Source organism: Belonocnema kinseyi, chromosome 2 (genome assembly GCF_010883055.1).
Source record: "Belonocnema kinseyi isolate 2016_QV_RU_SX_M_011 chromosome 2, B_treatae_v1, whole genome shotgun sequence".
Classification (NCBI taxonomy): domain Eukaryota; kingdom Metazoa; phylum Arthropoda; class Insecta; order Hymenoptera; family Cynipidae; genus Belonocnema; species Belonocnema kinseyi.
In genome coordinates this window covers 69,202,338-69,225,029 of record NC_046658.1, presented here as the reverse complement: position 1 = coordinate 69,225,029, position 22,692 = coordinate 69,202,338, and the positions used below count along the sequence as shown (strand labels likewise).

The 22,692-nt window shown below is 32.0% G+C and overlaps 1 protein-coding gene across 4 annotated transcripts in view; it reads left to right on the top strand.

The window, feature by feature from the left end:
* The window catches only part of LOC117167201, a 73,389-nt gene that overhangs the window by 37,118 nt on the left and 13,579 nt on the right, over positions 1-22,692 (top strand). For 3 of the 4 annotated variants that reach the window (XM_033351932.1, XM_033351935.1, XM_033351934.1), the window contains 2 exons: positions 4,760-4,924; positions 20,496-20,700. In XM_033351932.1, coding sequence (XP_033207823.1) covers positions 20,516-20,700 — 185 coding nt within the window. In that variant the 5' untranslated portion in view covers positions 4,760-4,924; positions 20,496-20,515. The remainder of the gene's footprint in view (positions 1-4,759; positions 4,925-20,495; positions 20,701-22,692) is intronic. The other variant, XM_033351936.1, reaches the window with a different exon arrangement.

The window sequence follows — 22,692 nt, the reverse complement described above, 5'->3', positions numbered from 1 at the left end:
TTTTCATACAATACATTTTCCAATTTGTAGGCCAGAATAATAATATTTATGGCCTCTTTTAAAGCTTTAAACAAGTAAATTTCAAAATTTAAGCTATGATATTGAAAGCAGCGGTGATTATGGGTCCTAATGGCAGCAATGGGAGCGGGGGCGAGAACGGTTACCTCTTTCGATGATATTGAACCCTTCGAAATTGTTTTGCTCACTTTTCCCGACAATAGAATTGGCCCTCGGGTGGCCGTGACGTCACTGCAGTGCAGGTTCTCAATGACGAAAATTTCAAAAATGAAATTATAAAATAAAATTAATGCAAATGCACATTAAGCCATCTGTTTATTTTATGAAAAATATATTGTGCTTGATAATTTGAATAAGAGTAATTACAAACATATCCTTAAGAACCTATAAAAAATTATAATTACAAAAATGAATTTTTTATTTTCAAACGCAGTGAATAAGACAATTAAGAATAAATATAACATAATTTTGAAATGTCTATAACTCGGATTAATTTGTACTTTATTCCCTAAGCACTAGAAAATGGTGATGGAATTTACTTCACACGTAGAAGTTAAAAACTTTTCATCTTTTTACATTCTCATTTAGGGGTTAAATCTACTATGTCAAGATTCTTTTTGGTAATGTTAACAACATTCTATTGAAGGAGACTGGGAAAATATGGCGCTCCTCATTGAGAACCTGCATTGAAGTGACGTCACGGCCACCCGAGGGCCAATTCTATTGTCGGGAAAAGTGAGCAAAACAATTTCGAAGGGTTCAATATTATCGAAAGAGGTAACCGTTCTCGCCCCCGCTCCCATTGCTGCCATTAGGACTCATAATCACCGCTGCTTTCGATATCATAGCTTAAATTTTGAAATTTACTTGTTTAAAGCTTTAAAAGAGGCCATAAATATTATTATTTTGGCCTGCAAATTGGAAAATGTATTGTATGAAAATGGAGGAACACTTAGAAGAAGTTTCATCTCAAAAGCATCCCCTTAAACATATCAAATTATACACTGAAGTTGAGCTCATTTTATACTGATAGTTTGTCATGCAAATGACTTAGTCGTTTTTTTTGTTAACAGGAACCTGCATTTGCTCCAGTACAAATCGCCTGATATATTTCCGACGTTTTTTCCAGGATATTTGAGATTTTATTTTATTTGTTCAGAAATAGAAGAATTGTGCAGCTAATCCAATTTCATAGCGCAGACGTTGATAAGAAGTCCATAATAGATAGAACCATATTCGACCTAAAATCAACAGTTCTCGAGTAATTTTAAAAAACATGTTATTGTTTAACACTTTCCAGAATTTCGGTACTTCGCCGTACACGTATGTTTGGGGACTTTTTACAAGATCTTTATAAAGCCATTCCCAACGTATCTGTGAAAAAAATGCTACTTTTACGTACTTTTTTTTTTGAGTGATATTTGTTCCCCGTTGACTGGACTATTTTCCGAAGTGCCAAGAATGATGTGGCTGAAACGCGGAGATAACAAGGGGATGACTTGAAATCAAGTAAAACCATATGGAATCAGTTGCAATCGCTTGTAATCATATGCAGTCATGCAATTAGTGTCACCCGATATTTTGAGTTACATATGAGGAGGTGAAATGCAAAAGCGCACAAGTCACATTATGGAGAATATTGAATTAGGATTATGTTCTGGATCTTTCCCATCAATTATACCTCTTGGAATAGTAAAAATGGAGCTAAACATCACGTGAACATTACGTCCGGGATGTTTAGCTCGATTTTGAAAATTCCAAGCGATATAATTGACGGGAAAGATCCAGAACATAATCCTAACTCAATATGCTCCATAATGTAACTTGTGCGCTTTTTCATTTCACCTCCTCATATATACCTCAAAGGGTAGATAACTCTTGTAAACGGTGTACGTATTACAATGACCTCGCAATTACTCTAAAATCACATGCAATCATTAAGAATTCATCGCTAAATCACTTTAAATTAAGTAAACTCTTGTGAAATCACCTGCAATTTTCTTGAAATCACTTGAAATCAAGTGTAATCACCTGAAGTCACTTACATTGACCAGAAATCACTTGCAATCACATAAAATATATGTGTATATAAAAATATAAAGTTATTTTATAGATCTCAATTCTAAGAACATCTAATGAAAAATATTTTAACTTTTAACGATTATCAGGGTGACTTCTATAGATAGGGATGAGAGTCGATGAAAAGTTTCAATGAAACATTGAAAGTTTCATTCGGTCCAGTTTTCAGACTTTGAGCCCTTTTTTAATTTTGATGCCGAAATATAAAAAATTTCACTGTACAATTCATGACTTTGTACATTTTGTTCGTGTTCGGAGATGAATATATTGTAGGGATAAAAATCTAAAAATCTTAAATCACCAGTTAACTTCACTTCGTTTATTGCTGAGGGAAAAACAATCGACCAAATGCATGGGGTGCGGTCCATTTTCGCACTATTTTGCTAATATCTTCATAAAAACTTCAGTTTTTTCTATATAAACGTATTTGAAAAATAGTTTTTGCTAAGAGCTATTTAATGACATAATAAAATGATAGTAATTATTATTAATTACGAAGATTACAGAAAAATAAAGTTTTGTCCCATGCATTTGGTACATTGTTTTCACTGTCAGCATTCAACGAAGTGAAGTTAGCTGACGATGAATTGAAAATGCCTAATAAGATATTCTTCACCAAAAAAAAAAATCATTTCACAATGAAAAATGTTAGGTTCAATACGTTCTAATTATTTACGATTAAAAGCGTTTGAAATCGAATAATTTTAAGCAGAAAATGTTTTAATATGATCGTTGCATAATTTATAATAACTGCATTCTTAATTAATAAATTACATACTCTATGTATTGACGAAATAAAATAAGACAAGAAGATTCAAAAAGCAAGTTAGTAATATTTTAAATATTACAAAGACCTTGAGTTGTTGAATCACTTCTAAATGCCAGTTTAGCAACGCTTTCTATTATGAACATTCCAAGATTTGTCATTACTGATGCTTTAATATTCAAGAGAAAAAACGGATGAGTTTTAAGGGCGTAAAATTTGAATATGCTCAATATTGAACGCTATATACGAAATCAAAAATTATTCAGCATTAAAAGCTTTAATATTCTAGACACCGTAACTCGGGGATAAGCGGGAGTTTTTCATCCGGAACATTCAATATAATTCGCGAAATTGAAGATTTATTGTTTCCCGCTTTCCCCATTTTTCATACCGCTTAGCCCCGTTTTACAGCTTATTGTCAAAATGGGTATTTTTGTGTTTTTTTTACTTGCAGTTGTTTTCAATCATTTGCAATAAAAAATATAATTCGCAATATCAAATTTGACTTCATGCATCTTTTTTAGAGAATAAATCGATATTTGGAATCCTACACCTTTTGTCCGAGTCACTCGTTGGATTATTGAGTATGATAGTATGTTGGAATGTTTAGAAATAAATAACTCAGCATATTTGAAAATCGTAAAAACGTTGTCCAGAATGCTTGACATATGAGTGAGAGCGTTAAGTGAACAAAGTATTCGCGAAGGCATTCAGTTGCTTTTTGATCTCATGTTACAAAAGGAATCACTTATGTTGCAAATTTTTCACACGCGCCATTTGATGAAAATCCATTACTTCGAATTTGTCACGTATGACTTATCAGTTCAAGGATTTCAATTTTTAGGAAAGAATAAGATTTTATTTCATTAAATTTTTATTATAGACGGATTTTTTCCTTAAAATAAATTCATTATTACATATGTTTTTCTTACACAAATAATAAAATATCTAGTCCGCATATATAAAAAACAGTCAGTGTCTACGCGTGCTGAAAAAATAAAGCTATATGTACCGAAATGTCGGCAGCATTAGCCTATTTTCCAGCTCCCCTTATTTGTACCGAAAAAATCTGACTACTTGTATCGAAATTTTGGTATACGTAGCCACGATCTCTAAAAATAGACTAGTTAAGTGCACTGATTGTAAACTATGAATTAATATCTCATGAAGTATTTATTTGATAAAAGTTTATAAAATTTATGCTTTTGTAATATAGGTCAATATTGAAAACATAGATATATCCGTCGACGGTTCACACACATTAGACCACACTAAGCATTTCTATCATTTTAATTGCCTCATTGAAGCTATTTTACGATCTTACTAAATATCTCCTGTTGCAGCTTTGGAATCGAAGCCTTGAATTTAGTTTATATAAATTGAATTTTCGAGGACTAAAGTGCGAACCGCGGACATTGCTTCATTTAGGTCAGCTTGAAATTGTAATTGGTTGCTCGCGACAAAATCTGGAACACTCCCGAGGACGTGCTATATATCTCTGTTATTACATTTGTAAAATAAATATTCTCAATTTCCGCGCTTTCTTTTTTCCGGCCTCAGCCGGACTCATCTCTTCTATTTTAAGAAAATGTAACGGATTTGATAGAAGTGACTTTTGCTAAAAGGGACAGCTTTTATAAATTTGAATAGATATTAACCTTTAAAATCGATTAAGAATTGCCTTTCTTATGCAGGTTTGAAAAGAACAGTAAAATTAACGACAAAATAAAAAGAAAAAAAAACGTTCTTCTTAGGGGGTTTTGGAGACCTAATACTAAGGAGAAAATTGACAGCTAAATCGCTAATATGGCCATGCAAAATTTTGGTGGAGATTTAAAAAAAAAATTTGGCTGGAATTACGCATATGGGATGGCAAATTTATGTTCTTTTTTCCAGGGATTCAGAAGCAGAACGAAGAAAATAATAAAATGTTAGAAGGAAGTATGAAAATTACCTTGAACTTTGATTTGATAAGAAGTAGCCACTTTTGATCGGCGTCAAGTCATTTCCGGAAGTAAAACCTGGTTTACACGTGCTCGGCGTTACATCGACGAGTGACCGGTGAGTGGCTGTATAATTGTAATATGACAATAGTTTGTGTACTGAGAAAAGGATGTGGCCAATTTGACTGGATAATTAAGAATATTCACATACATGATGTAATTTCCCGTGAGAAGAGTCCGAAACTCAATTGATTACTTTATGATTATAGCAGATGATCAAAAGAGATATTTCGGGTTCCGGTAGTCTAGAAAACTACGAATTTTTACGGACGTTTTTTGAACATTGCAGTTCACTTGATCTTCTTCTTATCTCTTTTGATCATAATAAATCATCGTAAAAGCATTTAATCTATTAATATATCAGATGTTTTTTAGAATATAATTTTATCAAATATTATGTCATTTTGATCTAATTGATAGCTTGAAAAATGTATATATCTTTCAAGTGGGTAAAACTTAATGTTTGTTCTTAATGTGGTAACATTTTACTGGAATTTATCACAGAAAAACAGAAATGAATTTTTTTGGGGGATAATTTTCAAATAGATAAAGTTGAATTTTTTCGCTTCGAAACAACGAAATTTAATAGAGTTTACATGGTAACCATTTCCCATCTGGTGGGTGAATCTAAACACGTGAAGGTACTTCTTGTTGCAGGTAAATATTACTCTGAAATCGCTGCAAAGATTACATTTGGTTTTTTCTGTGACAATTGCAACTTCTTTGTTAACTTAATAAGAAAATATTAAATTTCTTTGATAAGAATTGGGGGTGCCACTGAAAAAATACAGTGTAGAGAACCTGAGGATATGAAATATCGATCGCTTAATTTCCAATGCGGCGCGCGTAACGGTTTCTTTGCAGGTCAAACATCGCGTGGAAAAAAAGGTGTAATCATTTAAGTCACACGGAAAATGTCTTGGAAAGTTCCTGAGTATGTTTAATATCGATTAGTAAATGAAAGCCTGGAGACAAAAAAATTCCATGAAAGAAAAACTTCCGAAGGAGGAAACTGAAGGTGGCAATAGATTACGTCATTATACAAATATAAAAAGTCAATAGATTTCAAGTAAATATATGAAAGGCGAATTCAAGTAAATTTCAGCTGAATTACACTGTATTGAAGGAGACCTAATTATTATACTTAATTCAAAGTTAGTGACTTTACCTGAATTGAAGTTAATTAAGGTTAATAATTTCAATAATTAACTGATAATGTGCATTAGAAATGAGGTATTGACAATTTAAAATATTCCAGTCAATTCGTTGTGTTTTCAAGTTGATTTAGGTAAATTTAAGCAAACACGGATACACTCAAGTATACATTAAAAGTCAATTCAACGAAATTAAAGTACTTGCTTTGAAGTAAATGGCATACATTTGAAATTTTGAATTAAAGTTTTTTTCTATCTATAAAAATGCTTTACATTTAAAATGTTATAAGATTAAAATGGTGGCTTTTAAATACTAATAGTCAGGCGAATGAAAAATTGGCACGGAAAAAATCAGGGAATTTAGAAATTTAATTTTTGTGGCCACCCTGAGCCAGTTGATAAAAAAATTGGAACGTTAAAATACTATTTGTGGGACATAATTTGTTCTATCAAACTAATTATCGGACAAAGAAAATAGAGTATATGAAGTAGCTTGGCAATGATTACTAAACTCTCCAGTAAGCATTGCCAAGCTACGTCACACTCTCTTATCTTTAGTTGGGTGTTAGTTGAAAAGAATGAATAGAGTCATTTTTTACAACGATTTTAGGTAATCATTCCTGTTCTTCTGATCTGAATTTTTCTCCGTATTATAACACGATTAGATATAAATTTAGGCAATTATAATTTATATATTATTTTCTGCTTTTTTATTTATTATAAGAATCGAAGAAGTAATTTGAATTCAGATTTTATTCTTGCACCATTTACATTAAATTGAATGGTTTCCATTTTAAATGTACCAACGAAATATCGTTTTTCATTTGATTTTGGACACGAGTGCTTGGCAAGTAGCCCACTGGACGATGTTTGTAATAATTTTATTACATCAGTGCTATTGTCTGCAAAATGAGTTTGGGTCGTTGTCCGAAGAACCGAAGAACTTCACGTCACGTCTGGCCAACCGGATGTTTCCCGCGTAATCTCGTTGTGGTAGAAACAAATCAAAATTCTTTGTATTAAACCATATTAAACTTTATTTATGTAATAAAACTTTTAAAAAATTGAAACTTTCATCTGTGCCGAAAAAAGTTAGGTTTTTTTAGCCAAATATCCGGATTTTTAAGACCCAACACTCTAACCGAAAAGGTTTTGAATTGGGGCATTACAAAAAGTCTAAAATTATGTTTTATCATTGTCCTTAATTGATACTGATTTCTGCCTCAAATAGAGACCGGCATTCAAAACAATAGACAAATTGTCAGTCAGTCGTGAGCTAATGTCATAATGGTTCATCTTTATTTTAAATTACAAATTTTTAAAGTAAAATTATATCTCCTGTTAGTGAAATTAAAAATTATGCCTTCCAAATTTAAATCTCAGGTTACACTTTAATTAAAACGTCAAAGGATAATTATAAACTGTCAAGTCCAAAACAATCGGCAGTTGACGTTACAGTCCGAATTTATAATGTTCAGAAAATATAGCACCGAGCACTCAAAATAGACTCGCAAAAATAATAGACAATTAGACATCAAACTCAAATCATACCATTCCAACTGTTCAATAGTAAATAATCAAAGCAATTATTCAAAATTCTTATTTTTCATTTACTGGAAATCTCCCTTTTTTATTGATTCTTTTAATTAAATAGGCACAAATACTATAGTCATTACAGACTGCAATTAAACCACTTATTATTTTCCTGTCAGTCATTTCTTTCCTGGGAATGTTTTTCATTATTGACGATTAGACGTATTTGTAAATTACAACAACAAAAAACATTTAGAGATCCTTGCTCGATAATCTGATTAGTGGGGAAACACACCTGTGATTTAATTACTTCTTAGTACCAATAGATTATGATCTACAAGAACATTGCATTTATATCGGAAATAAATCATGTTTATGAACAAGTGTAGTACGCTTGCGTTAGAAATAGGACGTAATAAATAAAGTACTATTTTTATTATCTCTTCTAACCCATTTGTCCCCCTTAATTGATTTTTTATTCAGTATTAATTTAAATTGTTAATTGTCTGAAATATACATTTCTGCTGGCATTTCTGCTTTTAGACGTACTTAGAAGACCAAAGAATATTAATAAATTGCGAAATTAATTAAATAACTACTAAAATCGAAAATTTAAATTATTATTCTTATATTATCAAATTAATAAATAATTGGAATTTTAATCTTACAGAAAAAATTAGTAAGGAGAAATTTATATATTTTTGCATAACCTATTGCTTATTCAGTTATTCACATGCAGTTAATTCCTTGAATCAATCGATTTTTTTGCATTGCTACTTCACACCTGCAGTGACGTGACTTTAGTTTCTAATCTCGTTTCCAATTTCGTAGTTAACAAATTCTTTTTCAGAATCTTGGGGAAAATAAGTAATTTATGTAATTTCAGATCATTGAGTAATCTTTAGATGATCCGTATGTTTTTTTGTCCATTAAGATCGGGTATCCCCGATGTCCATCTTATTGAAATTAAATTTAACGCGCAATTGCTCTTTAATTATAGGTGTTTAATGTCACGTGTAACATCATTTATCATTAGCGATTATGCGTTATTTGTTAACTAATTGCTATCCTTTAAGTCGAGGAAAAAGAGTACATAGAACATTATTTTATTCATCCCCCCCTCCCCCCGTGTTCTCGTAAAATATTTCTATGAATTGCAAGTTTAATCGAAAGTGAGTTAGAATTTTACGAAAATGTGATAAAAAATTAATTAAAAAATGCTGCAGAAGAGGTGATAAAAGCTCGGATAAAAGTAATTCACCTTGTCAATTTATTATCTACCAGACTGCCATTATCAGAGGATAAATGTTCTGCAATATAATTTTTTGTTTTCAGTTATTCATTTGATATATTATTATTTTTCTGAAGAATAAAAAGTATTGATATATTTGAACTAGAATAATTAACAAATTTTAAATTTCTTCAATCGTATAACCACCAAAGTTCGTCTTTTTAAAAATATCCTCCACTTGATCTTTAATATTTTGACAGTCGAAAGTGAACTGTTCTGACTTTCTCTTGCGCTTGTGATAACTTGTAATTGGTCCTCGTCAGCCCCTCAAGTTTATTTTGCTAAAGTTCTGAGGACTGCCATTCCAAAAAGGCGTAATTTCCTTTGATCCATGATTTTAAAATAATTTTTAAAATCAAAACATTAGTTCACGCATAGTCTGAGTAACTATTCTTTTTCACCTTAACTTTACAAGTGCATATCGAAGTCGTTACCATTATATTCAATTATTACATTTTCGACCATTAATTACCAGTTTTGAATTAATAAAATAATTTCATATAATTAAGGTAATCTTGTTCATTATCGTTGGGAGTCGATCTTCATTTGTAATTCATGATTTTTTTGTTTTAATTTCTGAAAGAAGTAGAAGAATTTTTATTATTAAAAAAATTGTCTTGGTCTTGAAATGTGAAATAATTTTACGATATTTTTTATTCATTATAATTTAATATTTCTTCATTTCCATTTAGGAACTGTTAGTATGGCAAAGTTAATGTTGTTTTGTAATTCATCAAGTTTTAAAATTGCAGGAAAAGAATTTGAGGAGCGAAGAGTCTTTACTAAAGTAAAAAACAACTATTTTGCACAGGAAATATCTTATACCTAATTTTGTGGTGCAAAAATGAATTTGAAAAAGAAGCTGTTTGATTCGCAGACTATTCATGGATTAGCGTTGCCGGTACTAATTAGGGGAAAAAGAGACAAATACACTTGAGGCATCGAGGTATATAAACAGATCCGTGAAGTTCTATTCATTCGTTCATTCATTCATTCATAGAATCTTGAGATGTACATTTGAGAGTGTAGTAATGCGAACTTAATGGACCACAGATGGTGTCTACATATTACAAGGATACCACACAGGAAAACGTTTAAATTAACAACTTCCGGATTCAGAATCCCAATAAAAAAGACCTCTATATATTCATGGGAATTATGTTTCTTTAAGATACAATTATTAATAGTAATATGTATGAATGAGAACGAAAGAAGTTACAATAATAATAAGAGAATTGCTACTAGATCTGGAAAACTTGATTTATTTAGAAAAAGGTTCTGGAAATTCAGGAAAAGTCATAGAATTTTGATAAAGTTGCTAGAATTCTTTTGACCACAACTATTTCAAAATCTTAATACATAATTATTTGAGTACTTCGTGACCCTAGAAACATATGGTGCTATCTCTCTTCTTGACGAGAATGAGTCAATGATCCCAAAAGGTAGTTAAATGCATTCTCTTTTGCGTAATTTTAATATTATAAAAAATAATGTTTTAATAGGTAATCTTTGTTTAAATATGCATACGAAATATTGGTAAAATCACAAGGTTCTGTCTATCTATTTTTAATTGATCGTAATGAAGCATAATTTCTCTGAAATTTTATTCAAAAACTCTGAATTTGAATGAGGTAAACATTATCAATCACAAAAAATAACTTGTTTTCATCAATTCGTTTATAATGTAATAAAGAATCTTTTTAAATTATTTTCATCCACTGATAATTATTTTCAGATCGTTTCAGTACAGATATAAGACTATGTTTGATAAATATGAAAATATTTTAAAAAAATGGTACTTTTATAAAATTGAAAAAATATTAATTTTGAAAGCTTGGAATTTGAAAAATCTTATATGTTAAAAAATACGAAGTGTCTCGTCCTGAAATTTGGGATTAGTTATTGCATTAGTTACTACATATGATTTGTTACATGGAATGATTAGGCTAGGCACAGCCTAAAAAAGAAGGTGCAAATCGAGTGAATTGTGTAGGTTAAAAATTGATTTGTTCACAGAAACTTTTATTGTCTCACTTCGCAGTGACATTTAAATTTTCAAATTGATTTTAAACTAATAAAAATAATATCATTATAATTTCAGAATTTTTATAAATTTATAATAATAATAGAAACATTTTAAAGTTGAATGATAATTGTAAAGCTCTTGACATTTACATTGATAAATAATTGTACACTAGATTGTTGGTAAATTAGTCTGCTTTTAGTTGAATTTGTTGAAATTAAATAGAATTAACTGGACTTAAAATAAAATTAGACCTGGATTTTTTTCAAAAGTAGACCTGGAAAACCTGAAAAAGTCATGGAATTCTGAAACCAGACTGGCTTTTGAATAAAATAAACTGCTGAATAAAACATCTCGATAAAAAGGTGTTCTGTGCATTTATTGACAATAAAAACAATATGTACGGGTAACAAACCGAGTGTAAGGTTTAATCTGAGAGTGAGTGAAGAGTTCGATATTGTGCAAGGTATTAGACAAGGATGCTTTATGTCCTCATGGCTATTTATTATATTCATGGACAAGTTTCTAAGAATGGCCCTCTTCGACGAAGACGGTATGAATCTCAAGTCTCATTATCAGAAGTAAAAATATATCAAATGAAGCTAAAAGGGCTAGAGGCAGACCGCATAAGAAATGGTTAGAATGTGTGAATGAGAGCCTAGTTAGAAGAGACATAAGAAGCACAGAAAGATGAGAGCTTGCATGAAAAAATCCGTGGACGTGAAAGAAGCTAGAGAAATATGCCAGGACAGAAAAGTATGGCGGTAAATAGTTAATAAAAAGAGTTTCAGTGGAGTGAATGACCCCTGAAACACAATACCTTGGATAATAATCGGTCCGAGCGGGGAACCTCACATTACGTCTTTATGAGGCTCTTCACTTGGAGTGGTCGCTAGAGAGATTGATCAGCAACCTGGATCAGAGCAGTGTTGCGGAACGAACGTGTTATCTAAATAAATAACATGGGAATTCTAGATCAATCTAGAAATCTACACCCCTAGCCCCAAATTACTTCATTCCTCACTGAGTCCCGGGAAGAAATTGCCTCTTTATGCCTAAACTAAATATTGGCTCTTACGAGGCCGCAGCCAGATTTTCTTATAGCTGGAAGAATCTAGGCTTTCCCTCTGCTGGCCCTCAACAGGATATTGTCGTGTATTACTTGACTTAAATTATTTATATACTCACTTTTTAGCACTATATTTTTTAATTAAACTAGATAAAAAGCTTTATTCATAAAGATATATTTAAAAAATAATTTCTATCAATTAATTATTTTCTCGAGGGGACCATGTAAAGCCCTCGACAGGTAAAACGGGCAATACAGCTGTGAGTGCAAAAAAAAACTACAGAAAGGTGTACAAAATCTTTAGATTTAACTTTTGCAAAGGAAATTTATTTACATTTGGATTAATATTTTCCTTCTTTGAATAAAAAATTTCCGGTAATAAATTATGGCAATGTGCTAGTTAAACATTTTTACTAATGCAAGCATAGGATCACACTTCAGAATTTAAAGCATGATAAAATTTTTAATAGTTTAATAATATTTTATTTAAATTAACAAAAAGAGAAACAATAGCATATGCATTTGAACGAGCGCAAAAACACCATTGGATGCTTCAAAACAATATTTCGTTTTTCTCAGCGTGTGAGGGACTATCTAGATTCTATAAAGACCCTATTAATAGGCTCTCATTGGGTTGTCTACTGATGACCTCGCTAGTCGAGCGTGACTCTTTCGCTTGCGCCCTCGATTGATTCCCACTTTAGGGCCTGGATAGAAGACAGGAAATCTAGACAGGGCCTCTTAAGAATCAAGTTATAATTTCTACCCGGGGTGAGTTACGCCTCTCCCGAAAGGGAAATGGCTCAATCATATAATAGTAGTAGGTAGGATGGTAGGATGGTAGCTCTAAGAAAGCATCCAGAGGTGACTGTTGTCACGTCCAACGCTCATGACCGCTCGTAATTGTATACCTACAACATCATCGCAGGAGGTTTCAACCATCGTATTAAATTATTTGTATTAACTTATAACATTCTAATCTCATCAGTCACTTGACTTAGTCCGTGGCCATGATGTATAACCGGGTTTACCCGAGTAAAAGTTTAATAAAAACACTGGAATAAAATATCCTTATAGGATCATCGGCAATAGGAATAAACTCAAATAGATTTGATACTTGAACCTCGAGTTGACATCCGTAATGATAATCTTCGTTAGCCGTCCTAAAAAGTAATATGATTTCATTCAATGCCAGTTAATAAAATGAGTGTGTTATCGTCTTTAAAAGGAACCAGGAAGTCTGCAAGATTTGCAAACGTTACAAAAAATAATCAGTCTACTAATGTAAGAAAGACCTTGCTCGGGGCTTTGAAAATATTTTACAATGCCTCTAAGATCTAGCGTAGGCTTGCTGCCGCATTCTTTAATGGTTTTCCGTGGCCACGATCTTTATTATGAACGAAGCGAGACGTTATCTTTTTGCTGAAAGCGCATTAGATAATAATTACGAAAGAGGGACGACATAATCGGTTTTGCAATTGAAAACCAACACGAGATGAAGTTGGCCTACACATCCGGTGCCCACTAACACCTGTTAACCTTTTTATTCCCTCGCCCCTTCCTGAGATATTGTATATCTTTCTCAATTCGAGAGCGCCGGAGTCTCTCATAATCTTTTGATAGGAACATTCACTTGACCTCCTACAGGTTTAAGTAAACTAGATTCACTTCTAGACGACCCAGTTGTCACTCCCTTTTACACAATTTCCAGAGAAAAGTCATATTTAAACTGAAGAAATCGTTTCTGTAACTTAAATTCTTTTAATTCAAAGTAAAAGTACTTGTAAATTAATCGTCTGCTTTCTTTTAAACTAATCCATTTTTAGGAATGATGAGCTTACAAAAGCTGCATGAGGCTATTTTGAACACTTTTTCTTATCACCTCTTTTTTGAGGTTAAATATTTTTCTTTGATTTCACTTTATAAACACTTAAAATAAACACAAAACGTAAACAAATAATATTTTAAGACTTCACTGCCTAAAATGCTCTCAAATCAGGGGAAATAAGATGGCTTTTCACAAAAATAGGGGAATACAGTAAAACTCCGAAATAAGGGCTCCCCGATATAGTTCTTCCGAGAATTGTCTTCAGGCCACTGGTAAGAGTAAAAGGAGCTGCACGGGGTGTGCAGTGGTCACTCAGGCGTGAACAAAGGAAAAACTTTCATGTCCGGAGCAGACCTCTCTCGGGGTTTCACTGTAATTGAGGATTAAATTCTTTAACCAAACATTCAATATAAAACGCTTAAGATTTCAAGTCGACATATTGCATTTTTAACAAAAGTAATTGAATTTTAAACTGAAATTATGACTCTTTAAGAAAAAATGAATTTCTTTTAACTAAAAAAACTTGTATTTTTTCATTGTGTTCTAAATTCAGTTCAAATTTAGGCAAAAAAACGAGAAAAAGCGGCAATTTTTTGAAAACAGGGGAAATGAGGAATTCTTTAAAAAACAATTCCAACCATTAAAGAAATTGTTGTTTACGTTTAAATTTTTTATGTATATAGAACCCCTTACCCTCGCCCCTCTGGCAGTGTAACGTAGTTTTTGAACGGCCCCTAGGATGAATGCATTTTTTGTTTGAATATAACAAAATATTACTTTCATTTGAAAAAAATTTTCTCGTTAAAAAAGCAAACTGTTTTTTTAATTAAAATTGTAATAAAGTAACCAAGAAAGTAATTTCTATCAAAGAAAATTTTCTTTGAATTGAAGAAAATTTTTTCTAGGTGTGGGATATAATGATTCATGTTTCACATGCCGCCATTTATTTTTGGAATAGACTGATTTAGATCTAAAATACCATTGAAAATTGGAAGAAAATGATTCATTATGAATTAAGGCAGAAGCATATATCTCGGTGAAATCCTCTGATCATCCGAAGAGGTTTTTTTTATGTTTGCGGTTGTTTTTTTCTTTTTCTTTAGCATAATATCTTTCTTTTGCCAATCCTTTTTATTTTGAATTCTTCTTTATTACTTCCTTGTATTACGCGAAGGAAGATTCGTTTTATGTTTCTTCGTTACAAACTTGCATCACGAGCTTTTTCAATAGGTTTGCATGTGCATCCTTGTTGTTGTATAATTATTATTTATAATATTGCTCTGACCTTCTCATTAGTGAAACAATTGTTTATGTGAAACTACAAACTCAGTTCTAAACCCATACCACCTCCATAGATTTCGTAAAAGTTGCGTAGTCGCAATGTCTACAATTGGATAAAAAATTATGGTTTCGTGACGGATGCAGAGATATCTTTTTTGCAACAGCAAAACATTCTTTTAGATTTCTTATAATTTAGTTCATTTTTTATAAGACTGTTTTGTTTATTTGGAAGCATTGCTCTTTTGAGTTCTATGACTGTTTATTGAACTTGAGTGAATGGCATCCCAGGTGGAAATGTCGGTAGTGTTCCGGAGTTCACAACCGGCGCAGTACTGTCCCAGTACTGCCCACCAGTACAGACAGCCGGTGGTTCGCCCAGTAAAGGCATGAAAAATTTTAAATGTTCAGAAAAAATTACATTGGATATATGTCTTAATCGTTGTAGAATAATCTAAAACACCTAAAAAGCAAAACGTTACACGAAGGTTTAAAGAAAATTGTTATTAAAAAAATGGTTGCGCAACGTGGTAAAATTTTGTAAGTTCCATTGATATAAATTTTAAATGCTCATTAAATGTTATTATCAGAACTTTTAAAATGGTCTAAAACGCGAAAAAATAAAATATTACACGAAGATAAATTGTAGTTGATTTAAATTATTTATTTAATAATTATTTAATTGATATTCCTATTAGAAGTTCGTGTATTTTACATTCACATAACGTCGTATAATAATAAATAATTAGAAAAAGAGAGCTCAAAATTTGGTACTTGAACTTTTCTGAACTTTAGGTTATGAGGATGGCTTTTTCACCAAGTTTTAACTTGTCGGTTTAGCGCAATGGTTAGCACTCCCGACTGCTAGGCGATAGATTTAGGTGGTAGAGATATGTAGGTTCGGGGGTACTCCTTAGCATTACAAATTTTATTTGTAATATAATGTTTAAAAATGTAATATATGTATTCATTCTAAGCAGTGCCATTAACAAGTATTGACAAAATACTCGCAGTCAATTATTATTTATTTTTTAAATACCTTTTTTGTTATATCTTTAGATTATAGAAATAGTGGGTATTAAAATTAAACAAATAGTTTCAAAATTATATTTTTGTAATTATAAATAATATTTGGACGATATGCAGTCGTATGATGATGAATGGATGGTCTTTAAAACAATTAAATAATTTTTTATCATTTTTAAAATTAACTCCGGCATTTTCGTACGCCAGTGGTTCTCCAGTACTGCCCCAGTACTGACAGTCAGTACTACGCCAGTGCTGGCCGCCAGTACCGCCAAGCATTACAAGCCAGTACTGGCCCAGTACAACCAGCCAGTACTGGAACTCCAGCAGGCTGTACTGGGCCAGTACTGGGCCGGTGGTGTATTTCCACCTGGGATGACAGAAGCGTTCTGTGACACAATGATCGTCGTGAACCTGTCTAATGATTGCAATTTGAATCATGGAGCAACTTGCGTGTGACCCTTTGCTATATTTAGATGGATCATTTTTGTAACCTTAGTCGCTTTTGTGCCCAATTTGTATTACCCCAGTGTCCTTATATACTCATCGATGGCACTAGATGGATATCTCGCCTCGACCATAACTAAACAAATTTCCGTGGGCGCGACATCGTACAATTTAGTGTCATACACTACGGTCAATACCAGTCGCAACATAACTGATTTGAATAAAGAACAGCGACTGCCACACGAATTATAATGTCCATCGGACGTCCACATTAAATTGCGTTCCCATTAAGGCTTATCCGTATCCGGATAGTTTGTAACTTTGCAAACCTGTACCTGCAACGGCACGTCTTGTTCAGGATGACTTTTACCACTCTGACTGAACCACCTATTTTTGAACTGATAAAAAAAATCATTACGTATGTATTGCTTCCTCATAGAGGGAGGTTTTTAATGGCCTGAGTTTTTAAATCAATTTATTTGCTATAGTTCGAAATATGTCAAGCCCAGAGCCTCGAGAATTAATTTTAAAAAAATTTTTTTTGTACGTATATGCATTATGCAACTTTGTTCTATTTGTAGATTCACTTGATGTCCAGGTCTGATGAGATTTTAGAGCAAGATCGAAGAATTAGAAGTGTTTTTTGTGTGTTTAGAAGTTAGAACGATTTATTTCTCAAATAATATGATACCACATTTTTTGAGAATGATATCATTACTCACTTTGTCCATCAGGGTTTTCCCACATATTATGCACAGGAATCTCATGTCAATCTCGTTAATTTTGCTCTTATCTTTTTCTTGATAGTTCTATATCTCGCTACCGTATAGTACAGTCGGTACAAATATAGAATTATGTATTGTCATTTTAGCTTTATTTAATATATTTTTCCTTCTCATAAGGGGCCCTACTCTACCAATAATCTTCTGACCTTCGTTTATGCGCCTATCTAACTTTTCATCTATCTTTCCGTCCTTAGTGAATAAGCTACCAAGGTATACGAATTTATCAACTTGTTCCACTCTCTCATTATTCAGTACAATGCTGCATATTATTTTCTCACTCTTTCCTTCGAATACCATGATTCTTAAACTTGTCCATGAATAATATAAATAGCTATGAAGACATAACTCATCCTTGTCTAACACCTTACATAATATCGAAACAGTCATTCAGTTTCCCATTTACTCTTACACTAGCTTTGCTACCCGTATATACTTTTTTTATTGCTTGTAGGAGCCGTCCATTGACACCGTACTCTTCCAGGACTTCCAAAAGCTTACTTCCATCTATACCCTGTCAAAAGCTTTTTCTAGGTCAAAAAATGCAAAGAAAACTTTTATTTCTATTCTCAAACTTTTTTCGATGATCTGTCTTAAAAGCTAAATATTTGATCCGTACATGGCGTTCCTGGCATTAACCCACTTTGGTCTTCCCAAATCTTTTCTTCTGTTATTTTCATTACCCTGCGAATGAGTATTTTTGAGTATATATTACTTACGGTACTTAATAAGCTGATCCCTCTGTAATTATGAAGTTAAAAAATGGTTTATTCTGTTTATATAAGAAAACTTTGTTGATGTAATGGATACTACGGTACTATATCCGATATATCTGTTTGCATCTTCGCGACGCGTCGAATGACCTATTGACAAATTTTCGATTACCTTTCAAGATCAATCAATAGTGACTTATAAAGTTGAAAAAAGTTACATTACTTATATGAGGTATTTAAAAAAAAATTGGAATACATATAACACTAACTTTGTTTAAAAATATGTTCGTTATAACACGAACATTGACCTTTTGATGACATCTCTGATATTCGGTAAGACAAAAACATAAGCTTGAAAAATATTTCAAGTATCCATTTTTTCATTTGTTAGAGCAAAATCTCCGTCCTTGCGACGAAGCAATGTACCGAAATTTCGCTAAAAATAGTTACATTTTTCGGGTTTTGTAGACACACGCTTAATTAAATGGAAAAGAATTGTACACATTTCAGAATCAGCGAAATTTGTATGAATTTCAAAATCAGGATCGTTTTATAACTTGAGATAAAGTAACGCTTAAATGTTTAATTTTAATCGAAATGCAGAGTTTTTGTTACATTTTTTCTCCAGTTTTACATTTCATCAAATAATATTTTCGTATTCCCACTGTTGATATGAATAATATTAATAAAATATGCACGCAGAAAAACTGTGTAAGAATCACTGATACCTAAGTTGTGATTGGTGGAAATTCTACTAGATTGACACCAATCTTGCAATCCAATTAACACTATTTAGAAAAATTCTAATTTCCATATTAAATGAAAAATTGTGTACAAAATGTCAAAAATATATTATTGATGTTTATAATGTTATAATTTTTATAAACCATAAGATCCAAGCACGTTGGAAACGTGATATTTGACTTTGGAAACGTGATATTTGGCTTTGGAAACGTGATATTTGACTTTGGAAACAACCCTATTTCAGACTTGTTTCTTTAAAAAAAAAACGCTTATGATGAATGGAAAATACGTCAAAACCTCAATCGCAACCATGGTAAGAAAATTTGTTATATGGAAATAGCAGAGTTATAAATAGGACTACACTTTGTCCAAGTTTGAATCCGATCGATTTTTGGGTTGGGGCAGTTGATAAATATTGTCCTATAAATCATCTGATATAGGGGAGTGCCCACTGTCTGTCGTACCTATAAGTAATTGAGATAGTCAAGGGACACGTATTTCACTTTTGACGCTCATTTAGAAGATATAGTCCAGCTAAAGATTTTAGATAACCAGATTTGACGATGAACAAAATAGAACAGATTTAAATTTTTAGACTAGTATTAATGTAGACATTTTCAGAAATGATACCAATTTTAAGATTAGGATTAAGTTAGAAATTTCAAGATTCAGAGTATTTTACATATTTAAAGATAAAAGAAACGATAAACACAGTTCTAAATGATGAAACTTGTAAGCATTTGAGGATGAAGAAAATGGTATAAATTTCAATATCAAGAAAATTGTACTCATTTGAAGATGAAGATTAATGTATAAATTTCAAGGTGGAATAAATTATAAACAGCTCAAATTTCAAAACGAAGAATATTACACGTACAAATTTGAGAATCAAGAAAATTGAACAAGTTAAGAACCTAAAATAATTGTGAAAATTTTAAGAATAATTGTAAGGTATATAAATTTCAAGATCAAGATCATTGTACTAATTTCAAAAACATAAAAGGCAGCAATGAAATATATCTTGTTCCTGCCAATTAAAATTGAGCATTACTTATTCTCGTTAGCAACTCTTGAAAGAGCTTCTGTGTAACAATGAAAGAAACGAACTAATAGGCTTTGATGCAAGAGTTATCTGAAGAACAATAACTAAACGTTTCATTCTTGACTGACTCGTAAGAATAAAAGTATAATGAAGGCACATTTCTACATCGGGGAAAGTATTCTACTGTCGAATGTATCAGATAATTGAAGACTTGACACTGACCTAAAAGAGTTTACGTAGGATGTTGCCATGTGCAAGTAACATGGCAGTTGTCTATCAAACAAATGAAAAATAACCGATACTCGAATTAATCAAATTCGGTTCTTCATTTTACTAATACAAGGTGATACTTGTTTATATTTTATATACTAAACTCTCGATATGAGAACTCTCGGTTTACAATATTCCTAGAATTGATGGCTTCCGAAGTTTCATGAAGTTTTATGCGTTTCTGCCTGTTTATGTTTCGATTTCCCGGATTCAGGATCAAGGCCACAGCAAGTTATGCCCGTAACCGTTCTTATTTCGGGAGTTGAGTGTATTTTTCATGTAATACTCTAGTTATAATTGATAGCAATATAAATAGTCCTTTCTTTATCTTTCTATTACATTATTTTAATTCAGAAAAAATTTTAAAACATGTAAACTGAAAATCAATTTTCGTATTTAAATAAAATTAATGGGTTATTTATATTTTAGGAGCGTGGAATCATTTATGAATGGATGGAGGTTGGACGGAGACGTCGGGCGGAGAATTGGGCGCGAGCCTGGAAGAATTGGAGGGATGGAGGACCAACTCCAGAATCGCTATCTGGAGCCTCGTCCTCTTCGGTTCAATAATCTTGAATGCCACTCTCCTCCTGGCTTTCCTCAAACGACCCGGACTTCGCACACTTTCCAACAGGTAATTTAATTTCAAATAGTTCACTTGAAAAAATTAATTAGATTTATTTCAGAGAGAAAAGTAGTCTTAATGAAAAAAAAATGTGTAATTTTTCAATTAGAGTAATAAATTAGCTCAATAGAGGAAGTATAAATCTTTGGATCTATCATAAAGATTGTAAAGTAGTTGTTGCCTTCTGATTATCATCAATATTCCAAAAGTATGGAAATATTATAAATTAATTCTTTCAAATCTCCCCCTCCTCTCAGTTTCCCCTATTACTACTATACCTCCCCTTACATGTGCCTACACTTCCCCTATTAGATGATGGAGTTCCTCCACTTCCCCTCCTTTTAATTCACCATTTTTGCACAAACATCCTCTCCCCATCAAATTATAATTAAATAATAAATTATATTATACTATATGCAGTAGAATGAAAGTTATATTTGTATAGACATACTAGTAGAACATAGCCAAGATACATTTACGCTTCCTTATTATAGTGGAGACTAAATTTCCTGACTGCTTTCCATTTCCCAAGTCGACTTCCGTGTGCGGGCTTCCAAATCAATACTTGATAAATTCTCGTTGAGAGTATATACCACAGTGTCACGTGACCGATTCCATGGTAATATATTCGGCGGGTTTATAATTCGAAAAATGTATAGATTGTGCTGAAGTTTTAGGAAATGTAAAGGCGCGTCTGCCTAGCCCATTTGAGTTCTTATTTTGTTTAGATATTGTGTTCTTATTCATTTAATTTTAGCCAGGATACTTATAGACAAGGCGAAAACGTCGCATTTATTTGAAAAAAATTTCCGATAGGATTTTTGTTCATATTCTCCTTCCAAATATACCCCTGAATAAGGATCAAGATCTTGCCGACCTCAAAAACTGGTCAAATTTGTTTAAACAAACTTTGTTTATTCAAAACGTAGAAAATGCTTTTTTTGGCCCGAAAGTATTTTTATAAGGTTTTTTGGGTCATTCTAAACATTTTTTGTCTCTTGCCATTTTTTTTGTAAAATTGACCGTTTCCGAGATATAAATAATTTAATGTTTGAAAAATCGCGAAAAGGGCCATATTCGAGCCTTAAAAACAGTGTTAAAAAATCAAATTTTCGAGTTTGCCAAAGTTCCTAAATAATCTTTGAACATCCATTAAAAAAATCCTGAAGAGTATATACAGATTATTCCATTCTATAGCTTAGTTTTTTAATAGTTAAATAGGCGCTCTCTGACCAGGCTTGCGGGCTCGCTACTGTTGACTGGACTATAGATGTGATTTCTGGCGCTCGCTAAGTATGCAGGTCCAATCTTACATAAAATACACAAAGGAACTTGATTGTTTATTCAGTTTTGTGCCTTATTCTATCGCGGACGGATTAGCTATGCCACTGCAAAATTAAATCTGGAAAAATTCCTTAAATCCTAGATATAAAAGTTTGAATTTTGGATATATGATGCATGAAAAAAGTGTATCGTTAGCAATATTTAAGTTAAAAAATTCCGTATCTGATAATCTTATTTCTCAGTGCAAATGTTTAAAAAATTGCAAAACCAAAGCATGCCATTGTAAAGATAAAACAATGTTACCTGTGTACCCTTATGTGGTTGTAGTACAGACGAATGTGAAAATATGCTTAAATAAATTTTTTAGTAATTTAAGAATTTGTTTGTTACTTTTTTGTTACGTTTGTCACTTATATTTATAACGATTTACGATAAATTATATTTAGTTGTGAAATAAACACTAATAGTAAGTAAGCAAATCTTCCAAGAACACATCAGACACTCTATACTCTATAGTCCGGTCAACACTAGAGAGCCTGCGAGCTGTTGGTCGGAGAGCGCTTATTTAACTATTAAAAAACTAAGATATAGAATGAAATAATCTGTACATACTCTTCGGCATTTTGTTGAGAGAAGTTCAAAGATTATTGAGGAGCATTGGCAAATTCGAAAATTTAATCTTTTAATACTGTTTTTCAGACTCGAAAATGGCCATTT